The sequence below is a fragment of the Ruditapes philippinarum genome, unplaced genomic scaffold (assembly GCF_026571515.1).
Source record: "Ruditapes philippinarum isolate M1 unplaced genomic scaffold, ASM2657151v2 ctg2159_1_1_1_1, whole genome shotgun sequence".
In the NCBI taxonomy this organism is placed as follows: Eukaryota; Metazoa; Mollusca; class Bivalvia; order Venerida; family Veneridae; genus Ruditapes; species Ruditapes philippinarum.
The window spans coordinates 1-14,707 of record NW_026858069.1 but is presented as its reverse complement, the minus strand read 5'-3'; the positions used below and the strand labels follow the sequence as shown (position 1 = coordinate 14,707).

At 33.7% G+C, this 14,707-nt stretch overlaps 1 protein-coding gene across 1 annotated transcript; it reads left to right on the top strand.

Moving 5' to 3' along the window:
* Window positions 1–6,157: 6,157 nt before the first annotated feature.
* LOC132751999 (uncharacterized) lies at window positions 6,158–11,619 on the top strand (the record flags this gene model as incomplete). The annotated part of the gene is given in 5 exon segments (XM_060742228.1): window positions 6,158–6,258; window positions 9,150–9,291; window positions 9,785–9,941; window positions 10,925–11,014; window positions 11,452–11,619. Coding segments are annotated over 4 exon segments (496 nt in total), but the record flags the coding sequence as incomplete, so codon positions are not given.
* Window positions 11,620–14,707: the final 3,088 nt, after the last annotated feature.

Sequence of the window (14,707 nt, the reverse complement as noted above, 5' to 3'; positions counted from 1 at the left end):
TACTTTCGATAAAGTGATAAATTCTTTTGTCATTATTTAACATGTTTCTTTCAATTGTTTTTTGTGAACCGTTATTTTCATGTGCAGCAATTATTTCACATGCGTTCATACAGTGCCTTTAGTGCAAATCATTGCTATTATATTTTAACATAATAAGCATATTCTCTTAGATGGCAACTAATCTTTGCGTTTTTACTTACTTTGGTACTGGCGGCTGGATATTTACTAGGGTTACTCACGTATAGATTAAAGTGTCCATCAAGATTAAACATTGCTGGATAATATATCAATACAATATGTTGATCTCGTTTTTATCCTACCTGAACCCATGTTCAGCATGTATATTGTTGTCTGACTTGAATTATATTTTCATCATGATACGCCCAACATTGATTATGGACAGTTTAAAAAAAATGGAAGAAAGAAAAAGTTGATTCAGCAGATCTACGCTAGGAAAGTCTTAAGTAGAATATAGAGTATATTTAGAGGTACGTTTTGTGTCCCTTAAAAACTAACATTTAAAACAAAGATGACATAATTCATTATATATCTGAAGCTGATATGTTTAGACTAACACATACATTGTACTTGCAGTAATACAGCTGATACAAAAGGCTACACATATATTGACTTTTAAAATACTTTAAAAAAAAGAAAAAAGAATTGTCTCCCTTCATAACAGATTATAACTTGAGAGTAGTCGTCCGTTTCGTCGATCGTATTAGTACTGTACTACTTAATTTTTTGACGATACCTTATGCTGTTGATAGCTAAATTTGTGTATGTCGATATTGAAATTCATAAAAATTTGAATGAACTGTTTCAAATTCAAAGGGACCTTTCGTGACTGACAGGTTGCCTTTATGTGTTGAGACAACATAATTGTATCCAACGCCTTGCGTGATTGCTTAATTAAGACTTCTAAATGGGTTCAAAATTACTGAAGTCTATATGTCTTAGCTCATGTATTAATCATGTGCACACGACATAAGGCGGATTGTGGATTAATCTTACTTTATATATATTATTATAGACATTGACCCATACAATTATAAGTATAAAATAGGTAGATTAAGCTAATGGGAATGGTTTGATAAAACATATTTTTCTTTTGCGCTAATGTTAATATAAACTTGAAACAATAACCTTAATTGTAGGAGTGCCAGACAAAATTATTTGTTGACATTTTAGTTAATATTGCCAATTTATTATTATGCAATGTTTTGATTCAAAATATCAGCGGTTATAAAAGGTATAATTCTGTATTGTGTATCGAAAATGCTTAACTAGTTTAAATTGATTTAATACACATGTAATTAGATCAAATGTGTATCGAGTGTGCAAAAGGCGTTGCATTCCTATTGTTTATTTATACTAAAGAGGGGTACATTTGCCGTTATTGTTTTAATTATTTGCTTATATTTTTCAATTATTAATAGAATATCAATCTCCTGTGACTATACGAAGTATATGGAGAGCTGTCTTACTGGCCTGGCGTTGGTGTCTGCGTCCAGATTTCAGATTAAAGTTTTGGTGCAGTAAAATATTTTTCACACTATAACTTTGTCATTTCTTAAATTATCAACTTCAAACTTCAAATATATCTTCCTTATCACCAACCACATCTTATATGACAAGGTTCATAAGTTCATAACTCTAGCACCAAACATTTTCAGATTTATCTCCCCTTATACTTAGAATTTTTCTTTTAAAATATTATTTTTTACTGTTACTTATTTATTTCTTAAGGGATCAACTTCATACTTGAAATACACCGTGCATATCCAGTAACGCAGGAATGTGCAATTATCGTAAAAGTAACGCCGAATCTGTGCAACGCTATTGCCAAAAGGAATAACACAGTAAGAAGACGAACCAAAATATTTTATTCTAAATCAAATTTAAAGAAATGAATTAGCGCATACGGCTGCTACGACATTATTCTTTAACCAGCCTTTCATTTTTTTTCAGGAATTTGTTTACTTTCTTAGATCATTCGTGAGAAAGACAATCTGATTACCGTTTTGAATGTGACTTTTGGGTTTCGTCAAATAAATATGTACATTTAACATATCTAAAACTTAATTTTTCATATTCTGTATACCTAAAACATTTGTCAAACTACAAGTGTCGTATAACAATAGAAGGAATCTGGTAAAATAGGATTTAGCAACTTTTAATGAGATAACCGTCGTAACTTCAGTGCTTCATTCACGAATTCGGCGTTACCTCGTTAAAATGGTCTCAATTACGTTTAATCTGCTAAATTAAGTGTAATATGACACGAGTAGATTGGCAAATGTCTCAGGTACACCGAATATAATAATTCATAAAGTAATAGGTATGTTATTGTATTTAAAGATATCAACGAAACTAAAAATCGCCACCAAAACGCTAGTCAGGTTGTCATTTTCACGAATGATCTTGAAAAATAAACATTATCATGGAAATATTTTTGATAAGGTTTAAAGTATAATGTCTCAGCAACCGTATGCGCTAACTCATTTCTTCCAATTTGGTGTACAATAAAAAAAATATTGGTCCATTTACTTATCGCGGTGCTCGTTTAAGCCACTAAATTGCACAATTCTGCGTAACTTTTGCACAATTCCAGCGTTATTTGCACATTCCTGCGTTACTACATGTACACGGTGAAACATATGTACCTTATCATTAACCGCATGTTATGTGACAAGGTTCATAACTCTAGCACCAATCTTGCAAGATTTTCAAATACTTATTCCTTATCACCGATTACATTTTATGTGACAAAGTTCATAACTCTTGAAGCAATATTTACAGATTTATCACTCTTTGAACTTAGGATTTTCTTTAAGAAATATTATAACTTCTTTACTTTTAAGGAACTTCAAACTTCACATATTGTGTGATAAGGTTCACAACTCTAGCGTGACTATTTCCTGAATTATTCCCCTTGATCTTGGAATTATGTTAACATGTTATTTTTTTACTGTAACTTAATACATAATTATACATAATTGATTTTTCTTTCATAGTTTTATCTTCCGTCAAGTATTTTATTAGTCGAGCTTCGCTGTCTCCTCTGACAGCTCTTGTTAACTTTTTCACCTCCATTCGGAAAGTCACAAATACATACAAAGCTACAGAAATGCTTAATTTCTGATAAAAAAAAACAAAAATACTGCTCATTTCCTACACACAAACAAGAAAGAATAACAATAACAGAGAAATATCAAAAGTTTCTAGAACCTTCAAAACACCATGTGTGAGTTATTAAAAAAATTGACGGGGCCATCATTCGGATATGTCCCCTGCCCCCTTAAAGTGCTGTACTATTAGCCTCTACAGTGTGTAAAGACAAGCACTGTATGCGACTCACATACAACTAGTACTTCTGGCAAAAAGTATGGGCCACTTCCTTTTTATGCTCCCCGAAGGGTGAGCATATAGTCGCCGCTTTGTCCGTCCGTCCGCCCGCACTACCGAAAAGGGAAAGGGGCCATCTAACTGTTAACAGAACAAAAGAGAACAATAGAGTTCATTCCGTAACAATAGAGTAAGGGGTCATTGGCCCTCTATTAAACAATATAAAATAAGAAAAGAAATGGCCCCTTATTCCATTTCGGCCATCCGTCCGTCCGTCCGCTATTCTTGTCCGGGACATAACTTTGAAACCACAAGAGGTGTCAACATGAAACTGTGTAGGTAGATAGATCTCATTGAGTGGATGTGCAGTGCACAAGAATCGTAACTCTGCCTTGCCTAATTTTTGAATTATTGCCCTCTGTTTATTTTTACACTTTGAACTTTGTCCGGGACATAACTCTAAAACTATAAGAGGTATCAACATGAAACTTGTAGGTAGATAGATCTCATTAAGTATGTATGCAGTGCACAAGAATCGTAACTCTGCCTTGCCTAATTTTTTAATTATTTGCCTTTGTTTATTTTTACATTTTGAACTTTGTCAGGGACATAACTATAAGAGATATTAACATGAAACTTTGTAGGTAGATAGATCTCATTGTGTAAAAGTGCAGTGTTAAAGAACAATTACTCTGTCTTACCTAATTTTGGAGTTATTGCCCTTTGTTCATTTTTGCAAAACCTAGAGCTGAGATGTATGACAATGCATGTAGCATTGCTCTGTGGGTGGCTACAAATTGTATGAATCGTAGAGTTACAAAATAGCCCTTCCTAGGCTATTTATACATTTCTAGGCCTTTATATAGTATGTGTATCTTAAAAATCTTTTTCTCCCTAACCAAATGGTCAGACCATCGATATTTTACATAAACATCACCTTTTCTTCTTACTGTTTTCTTTTAAAGATTTTAAATCTGGACCATTTGGTTAAAATGAGCACCACCTGGGGATACTTAGTTATATTAGTAAAATTATGTAGATTAACAAGGTAAACACATTTAAAACTTTTTTGCTTGAAAATTATAGATTTTTGTTGTATAATATTCCCAGCAGACGTAAATTGCATATGCAACTGGTGTAAATAAAAATGTATCTCTGGAGCGTGATCCAGAGCCATTATTGCCCTCTTTCCTTCACTTTTTATTATCTTTTAGCTTAAAAAAAATCAAAGTAAAGCTATCGAGTATCGTCATAACACTTATGTCTCTTGTCACTTCACATATGGATTTCAAATTGCAGATGAATGACACTATCCGAGGACAATAACTTAAAAATATTGGTTAAATGTTTTGTGTGCAACACTTGAAACTTAACCTCTGGAAAAAGGATTTAAAAAATCCAAAACGACAAAATTGAAAATGTCGCAGGTTGGGTTTGTTTGAGCTATTAATGGATTGTAGTGGTTAGTTCAAACTATACGTCTTTAATATTGATCATAACTGCACGTCAATATTCAAGGCCCATTCCTGTTGATTGTTGGATTATGGCCCCTTTTGAACTTCTAGGTTTATGTTGCCTTCACCTCTATTCTTCAGAAATATTGATCCTATTTATAAGTATTTATAATTGAAGATACTTTTTCGAGCATGATTTTGACTGTTTAATAGCCCTTTGAGAAAAATGTACTAAGGTTTTAGGATACGTAAAAGGTTCAAGATTAAAGTAATATAATTTACATGTAATGTGCGATTTATGACTGTTTTTTTTTACTTCAGTATTCATAATTATATTTCTACTGCGTTACTAACACAGGAAGGACTATTTTTGCATATTTTGACCTCGTTGTTTTTTGGTATTTTACATGGGTTGCAAGTGCAATTGATAATGTGTAAATTGCTTTCTTTTGGTTACTCAACAATATTATACTTTTAACTACAATACTTCCATGACAATTAGTATAAACATGGGCCCGTACTGCTTTATCATAATGCACCAATATGTCAAGTAATCATCAAAATTATCATACTTAATTCCCATCCATACCAGAATTGTCATTTTTATGAAGGTTCCAAAAATATCTGCTTTGAAGACAATGTACGTCAAATTGCTGATATTAAAGTGCTTAATTGGTCTAGAAAATCTTTAATTTAGATATGAAAAATCTCTAATATAACGATAACTTATTAGATTCATTAACTAGCTTTAAAAGCTTCGGAGAAAAGTTTATTTAAGACAAAATTTGCAGCATTTCATTGCCTTCAAATATAACATCAGTAGTTAACACTTAAAATGATGAGCAAAGACAGTTGCTGTTTATTCTTATTTGATATATCATTTAAATATTGCAATAAATATATATTTGTAATCCTTTGAATCATCATTCTTGTGATAGAACATCTTTTAGAACTCCTTTTATAATAGCCTGATATTTAGCAAATAAATATTTATTTCTCCATAACCATAACCATGGAGTTTGATATAGATAAATATAGATATTAACATGTATGTATGTATATCTTAACTTAAAATTGATCCAATTCTTATATTTTTATTATGACCATTTTTATTTCAGACCTCTTTCATTTACAGTTTACATTGATATAAAATATATTTGCTCATATTCATTGATTCTAGCTAGGCTCTGTCAGTGTCCTTCAAATTTAACCTGCCATTTAAAGGCTTCAGCTCACATTTTTTGAAGCTCTCCACAAGTTTTTCTTTCTCTACTTTAATTTAGTTTTAGGAAAATATTTAGTGGTGTTCAATCAAGCAAGCACAAAATAAGGTCGAAACAAAACGAGGACGAATAAATATGCAATAATTGTCACTTCCGGCTGTCTTCCAAAACAACTTTTTCGTGCGAACTCAACAAAATATTTGTATTTTGCGTAATACTGCTCATGGTCAATGGTAATTTAAACATTATTTGTTTTTATACATTTATACTAAGAAAAAAAAATGTTGAAAGGTTAAACATGAACGAATATCTTCAGAAAAATATGAAATCCCCCCCCCCCCCCCCAAAAAAGAGGGATAAAACGCTTTAATCTGATATTATCCTGTACGCTACCCCCTTTCCCATTCATCTAGTCGCAGTACAAACATATTTTTAAGGACTTGGAAAATTATGTGTTATGTAAATATGAAAAGCGGGAAATAATTCTCACAAAAGTTATGCCGTTGACCCGTATAAAAATTGGATTGGAAGTGGCTAGCCGTACGGCTAGCCAAAAGTTCTAGCCGTACGTGAGTCACGTACGACTAGCCTGGACACACTGTACTGGCTAGCCGTACAGCACTTTTCAAAATTATATGGAAGTCGAAAAATGCATATGTTATTTTGTGTCTTTAACGACTATTTTAATCAAATCTCCGCATTTGTCCTAGTAACATGTGTTCACCTTAATAAAGATGCTCCGCAATTTTCCAAAAAAAAAAAAAAAAAAAAATGAATACGAATACAGTACGTAAGCGTTGTATACGTATAGGCTATCTTAATAAAATTAAGTGTCAAGAAAAGTTGCATGTTATAACGTCCTTAATTTTATGATTTGTATGAAAGATGAAATGTTAAATCTGTTAATTAAGCACATGGATCGAATAAATAATGATCGGAGGGGAATAATAAGAATATAAGAAAAACGGTGAAAAGGAAAAAATAATTTTAATAATGCAAACTTTCCTTAATGATGGACGATGGACAAACTTCTATACCGTCGGTAATTGACACAATTATCAGAGCCCAACAACAATTTTTTTCGGTGTTTATTGTTTTGTTTTGTTTTTCAATTTAAAAATTAAACTTAATGAAACAAAAAGGGATTATTATCAAAATTTTGTAAACTATTTCAATTGATGTTATTTAACTGCATCCAAACGCTATTTTTTCTCGACCTCTTGAGATGACAATTAAAGTACGAACATTAATTCTTTACTGAAGCCAACACGTTGATTAATCTATAAAAAGTAAACATTCTTGACTAAAATCCTCGCTTAAAGTCATAATAAACATATGTACTTTCGCCTTCCATAAATTTTTGAAAATTGCCGTACGGCTAGCCAATACAGTGTGTCCTGGCTAGACGTACGTGACTCACATATGGCTAGAACTTTTGGCTAGCCGTACGGGCCCGTACGGCTAGCCACTTCCATAAAAATTAGCCCGGGGTTCTATGATATCAAGGTACTTAACGTTTAAAATATTTAAATATAAATATCATAAGAGAGTGAGATTTTTCGTCCATCTTATAAGTGAACCTTTTCCAGAACTGTTTGTCAAAAACTTATTTCAAAAGAACCAATAAAAATGAAATTTTTTAGAATATTTTCAATGTCTGCCATTTTGGGTAATTTCAGAGGAGGTTACTACGGTATCAAGGTAATCCCCAAAAAAGCAAGTATGGAAGGATAGATGAGTCAAAACTTTCAAGTTAAGTTGTGAAAAACTTCCAACAGTTAACTTGCTGTTAAATTAAAACTATATGAACAGACTATATGTCAGTATATGTGTTTATAACATATTTTAATTGACTGTGTAAAAACCATTATGGAAAATGGTAGTCAAATATAAAGGTTTTATAAAATAGGGTTCTTGCCACAAATACATTCATTATTCATCAAATTAAATTTATTGGCAGATGAAAATGAATCTAGTGTGCAAGTTTTACAAATATTAGCATCATCATGTGTTTCTTTTACTAGCAGTCACAGAAAATTTAAATACCTTGATATCATAGAACCCTTGATACCATAGGAACCGAGTATATTTTTTAGGCATAAGTCGCGGTGATGAATTTTTAGGCAAAGATACGTTTTCAGGTTCTTTTTTGTTGCGGTGTAGTTGAAAAAATGAGAAAAGAAATAATTATAATTGAAATGACATTGACAGAGAACATGAAAATCTTTTGACATTCAATCCCCCTCCCGGAGGATTCCCCTTCCATATTATTTTCACAACCCGGACATTTCCCCTCTTGTTATTTTAATAGGGCGGACTTTTCCCCTCCCGTTAATTTTACAGGGCGGACAATTCCCCTCCTGTTATTTAAGCAGAGCCCGTTTTTTTCACAGAGCGGAATGTGACATTATACGGCCCTTATACATAGCCGCCACTGCGTATAAAAAAATCTATAAACATTCTTATTAAAGATGACAGTTTTTACTCTTAACAACAAACTGTTAAAGATCGGAACTTTTAACAATCATCAGTTGACATTATACTGCCTTTAATCATTGCCGCCGCTGCTTAAGATAAACAAACTGTCAATAAAAAATCTTTAATCATTGCCGCCCTTAATTAAATGTGTCCTGAATTGCAAAACCAATTATTTACAATTATTAATTATCGTTAAAGCAGACAAGCAAAATGTATTTAAAGCTGATTAAAAATACCTTTCAAATAAACAATATTATATAATATATATATTCAACAGCCACGGGAGGGAAATTGTCCGCTCTGACAACAGCGGGAGGGGATTGTCCGGGTTGTTAAAAGAACGGGAGGGGAATTGTCCGGGTTGATAAAAGAACAGGAGGGGAATTGTCCGCCGTAAAAAAATAACGGGAGGGGAAATGTCCAGGTTGTGAAAAAACATTCAAATTTACTGGGAGGGGGATCGTCCGGGAGGGGAATTGTCCGGATACCGCCCGATTTGGCATTTTCACCAGCCTGATGAGAGAAGAAGTATATGTCCGTTTTGCATTTATTCGTGTAGCTAGATTTAGACGGTATTTTCATTGGTGACTATTTGAGTATTATTATTATTTTATGTTCAGATAAAACTATCATTATTATTATACAGGAGGGGATGTTTGTAGTTAGAACCAGCGTGTTATAGTGTGGTTGTCAAGCAGGTGGGAAAGATGAGTAACAGTCCTGATTGGTCTACTGAGGAGAATAATACCTCACTAAAAACAGTGCTGAAATGGGAACTTCAGCATTTGGTAACTTTTTTAATTTTTTTAGCTCAACTATTTGACAAGCAGTAAGATAGTGTTTTCCAGGATTTTGGAAACATGACCCATATCCGTGGTATTGGGAATTTTAGCGATGTTTTGTTAAAAAATTGGGGGAAAATGCATAACTTAAATTTTTCAGTGATTAAATGAATGCAAAGAATGTCTAGGATGTCATCTTTAATCATTTAAGCACCTTAAGGACGATTTCGAGAGTTTTCATATAGACATACAGGCAAAATGAAAACTGTTCAATTGAACTTCTTTAAACTTGGCATGTTGTTAGAATATGATAAAAGAAACATTTTAAGCGAAAAATAAATTAGGGTCACTGTTATCGATTTACTATTTCTGGGACATAATGGGCCTTTAAGAAGCCACAAAAAAATGTACATTTGTTACAAAACCACGAAATTTCATGCAAACAAAACTAAGCTGATTCACAGTAGTTGTTGACAATATCATATGTGCATATTTTTAGCTGCAGAGATTGGCTGAAGTTGGAGAGGAAGCTCTTCTGTTAACAGTGAGTGTGAAAGATGGTGGAACAACTGAAATGGGGTCACCTAGAGGTCAAGTCTTCTTGTCTATGTCTGACCTTCATAATGTCAAATCAGAGTTCAAGTCTTACTGTCAAGGTAAGTGTTAGTTTATACAAATTTGAGCCGCGCCATGACAAAACCAACATAATGGGTTTGCGACCAGCATGGATCGAGACCAGCCTGCGCATCTGCGCAGTCTGATCAGGATCCATGCTGTTCGCTTACAGATCCTATTACAAGTAAAGAAACTGATAGCGAACAGCATGGATCCTGATCAGACTGTGCGGATGCGCAGGCTGGTCTGGATCCATGCTGGTCGCAAACCCATTATGTTGGTTTTGTCTTGACGAGGCACATTTTATTTTAGTTCCATTGTGTTGGAAACTACAAGCTTATTAAAACACTCTCAAATCAATTCCTGGAACCAACCGTTACTAGGCAATGAATGTGTAAAGGTTTTTTGCTCAAGGAAACAACAGCTTGCCCCTGACAGGGTTTGAACCCACGTGGTCAGCAATCCTTAGATTATTAGTCCAAGGTGTTAACCGATCGGCCACGCCGCAAATCGTAAGGTAACAGTTCAGGTCTTGTGCTCATTGTAATGTTGTTTTCTCTTGTATTGTTTGAGTTCAGACTCACAAAATTATGATGACTAAAGAAATTTACTATAAGGCCTCTGAACACTACATGTAAATGCAATTAAAAAATAAATATCTACAGTAGTACTTCGCAAGTCAAACTTGAAGGGACTTGCTTAGAAACTTCAAGACATCTGCTTCGATTAAATTACAACAATTTTAAGCTGTCAACGTTTACAGGTGACTTTAAAAGTCTGGACAGAATGAAGAAGCAAGAACTTAATCAGCTTATAATTAATATTTTCTGTGTTATTATCACATGTTACACCTCAGAAAATCTAGGAAAATCCAAAATAAAACTAATTCATAATGTTTAAATACAACTACTGCAATTTGAATCATTTAAATTGCAGCATATAATCACACTTTGAATGCATTTAAAGGGTATTGATAAAAAAAGTCTTTATTGGATGGGTTTTGAACCAGATTTGATAATTTCAGGTGTCTCTGATATAAGGGAGCGGATGGAAATATATAGAGATTTATCCTCAGGTCAACTTTCATTAGGACCCAAAATATCCAACGATTCTGGTAAGTACTAAATCATGTCGAGTTTAGGTTATGACTGTGACTTCAAACCACTTGCCTTTCACTAAGCAAGTGTCTACAGATTCTTCCATGTTGGAAAGCTATCCAGCTAGCTTACCGAAAGTTGGTTCTACTCAGATGCCCATTTGTGCTTGAAATACAAACATAGTGTAAAGACGCTCTAGATGTTAGCATTACACTATATGCGCATCAATGAAAATGATTCTTTTTCACTTTGAACAGTATTTTATTTTTGGTATGTGGTAAATAGAATATTATATTTGTGTAAGTTCATTACTGAATTTATTGAACCTGTCGCCAAAGACTCGCAAAAAATAATTTCATTTAACTCGTTCAATAAATTCAGTATTGAACATGCACTCATTCAATATCTTCTATATATTTATAAAGTTAAGCATTCAAAGTTTATATGACATCAGGTTATTCAGAACACAGAAGAAAACGTAGAAAAAAGACTTACTTACAACATGCAAAAATGCCTCGTTTCCATGGCGACCAGGAATCAAGTATTAAACAAGAGCTATCATCAACATCCGATGATAATTCTGGAGGAAATGAGAGATTAGGTCATCATGAGCAATGTGAGAGTACGGCTGGTTCAAGTGTCAAACTATCCCTACCTATGCTTTCAAGTAAGATGCTTTATTTTTATCCCCACCGCCTCCAACTATTTTTTATCCATGCATCGTAGTCATTGTTGTCATGCATAAACTTTAATTTAGCCCGTTATTCAAACATTTTAAAAGTTATCAACACAAAACTAGGAATACTTGCTTATCATGATAAGGTGCAATTAAAAGACAAGGGACATAATTGATTACTGAAGGGTATAATTTTGTAGTTATTTCCCTTTTTGGAAAAAAAATTACCTTTTGTAAGCCGTCTTAATACCATCCTTGCATCAAAATAATCCCCATTCCTTGACAGGATTCAAACCTAGAGTTCTGTAGGGTACATGCTAAATCCGAGACTGTAACCATTCAGGGGGGATGGGGGGCGGGGGCTCTGTCCCTGCCCATCTGGATAGAGCTTGGCTAGGTAAAATACTGTATGTGTATTTAAATTCGCGGAAGCAAATTTTCGCGGAAATGTCCATTTTTGGGGTATATAAAATATTTGCGCTATTTTGAATTTGCGGAAGTGACTGCCGAAAATCATAAATTCGCGTACACCCATCAGGTTAAAATTAAGAGAATTACTTTTACACGATAAGGCAATGGTTTTCGCAAGCAGCCTTCTTTTATTAGCTCGACTATTCGCAGAATAATCGAGCTAATGCAGTCACCCATTTGTCGGCGTCGGCGTCGGCGTCCCTGTGGTTAAGTTTTTGTATGTAAGCTGGTATCTCCATAACTACTGATGGGAATGGATTGAAACTTCACACACTTGTTCTCTGTGATTATCTAAGATGATTGGCACAAGTCCCATAACTCTGATTTGCTTTTTTTCATAATTATGCCCCTTTTTCGACTTAGAAATTCTTGGTTAAGTTTTTGCGTGTAAGCTGGTATCTCCATAACTACTGAAGGGAATGGATTGAAACTTCACACACTTGTTCTCTGTGATTATCTAAGATGATTGGCACAAGTCCCATAACTCTGATTTGCTTTTTTTCATAATTATGCCCCTTTTTCGACTTAGAAATTCTTGGTTAAGTTTTTGTATGTAAGCTGTTATCTCCATAACTACTGAAGGGAATTGATTGAAACTTCACACACTTGTTCTCTGTGATTATATAAGATGATTGGCACAAGTCCCATAACTCTGATTTGCATTTTTTCATAATTATGCCCCTTTTTCGACTTAGAAATTCTTGGTTAAGTTTTTGTATGTAAGCTGTTATCTCCATAACTACTGAAGGGAATTGATTGAAACTTCACACACTTGTTCTCTGTGATTATCTAAGATGATTGGCACAAGTCCCATAACTCTGATTTGCTTTTTTACATAATTATGCCCCTTTTTTGACTTAGAAATTCTTGGTTAAGTTTTTGCATGTAAGCTGGTATCTCCATAACTACTGAAGGGAATGGATTGAAACTTCACACACTTGTTCTCTGTGATTATCTAAGATAATTGCCACAAGTCCCATAACTCTGATTTGCTTTTTTACATAATTATGCCCCTTTTTCGACTTAGAAATTCTTGGTTAAGTTTTTGCATGTAAGCTGGTATCTCCATAACTACTGAAGGGAATGGATTGAAACTTCACACACTTGTTCTCTGTGATTATCTAAGATGATTGGCACAAGTCCCATAACTCTGATTTGCTTTTTAACATAATTATGCCCCTTTTTCGACTTAGAAATTCTTGGTTAAGTTTTTGCATGTAAGCTGGTATCTCCATAACTACTGAAGGGAATGGATTGAAACTTCACACACTTGGTCTCTGTGATTATCTAAGATGATTGGTACAAGTCCTATAACTCTGATTTGCTTTTTTGCATAATTATGCCCCTTTTTCGACTCATGAATTCTTGGTAAAGTTTTTGCATGTAAGCTTGTCTCTCCATAACTACTGAAGGGAATGTATTGAAACTTGAAGAGTTTGTACCTTTTCGGACAATTTTATGTATTCATATAGGTAAGCATTATTATACTCAATGAAACACCCTTGTGACAAATTTTCGAATAGTCGAGCGTTACTGTCCTCTGACAGTTCTTGTTTACATACTTATAACTGTAATCATTTTGGACTTCACAGTTATTTTCAACACCTGGTGTCAAACTATACGCTATTGTACAGAACAAAGACACTAATTTGTCTAGAGGACATATTATGGCAAACAAAAGAATGTCCGTTAACGCGCGTGTTTTTCACAGTTTTAAACAGCACTGAATGAGACCATAATTTTTTTACCAATTTTGGTAAAATGTTGGCTGAGTAATTGTGTTTTGTTTTCCATGTTTTCATCAGTTAGAATCGTTAATTGTTTGTGTTATTTGTATAATTGCTTTTTAGAAAAACAAAATATAATCTGATCAGATGTAAAGACGTTTATGACTCAGACTATAAAATAAATAGCGTGATACAATGGTATTGTTCAAACATGTTTATACTTCTACAAGAATCCGATAATCAGATCAGTCAAACAATACTACACTAGCAAACTGATTTATATACAGAGCTAAATGTTACATGTACAGTTTATACAACAGTAACATCACTCTTTGAAATCGCCACGGATACCAGACTTATGGCAGCCGTTTACACACTGATATACATTGTTCTATAGATGCGCGAAAATATGGCTATTAAAAAATTATTGGTGTAGAAATATTCGCGCTGAACATGAATTCGCGGATCGAATGTCACCGCGAAGATCGCGAAAGTTTGAAGCCCGCGAATATTTCTACACATACAGTATATATTTTTTTGTTTGATGTGAAGAAAATATAGAACTGGCTTTAAACTATTAACCTGCTTGATTTATGTCCCTGCTTTGAATTTGGATTAGTTTAATCAAATTTAAAAGAATTTCATTATCAAAATAATATAATTTGGCTTGAAGCATAATTACAATATAGATCCTGGTCAAAATGCAAGAATGTGCAGGCTGGCCTGGCACTGCAGATGCAAATCTTTTCCAACAGCTAGCTTCAGACTGATATATTTTTCTTTATTGGTCCAGACGAAATAGGGGACATGAAATGTTTGACTGTGTCATATTTGGC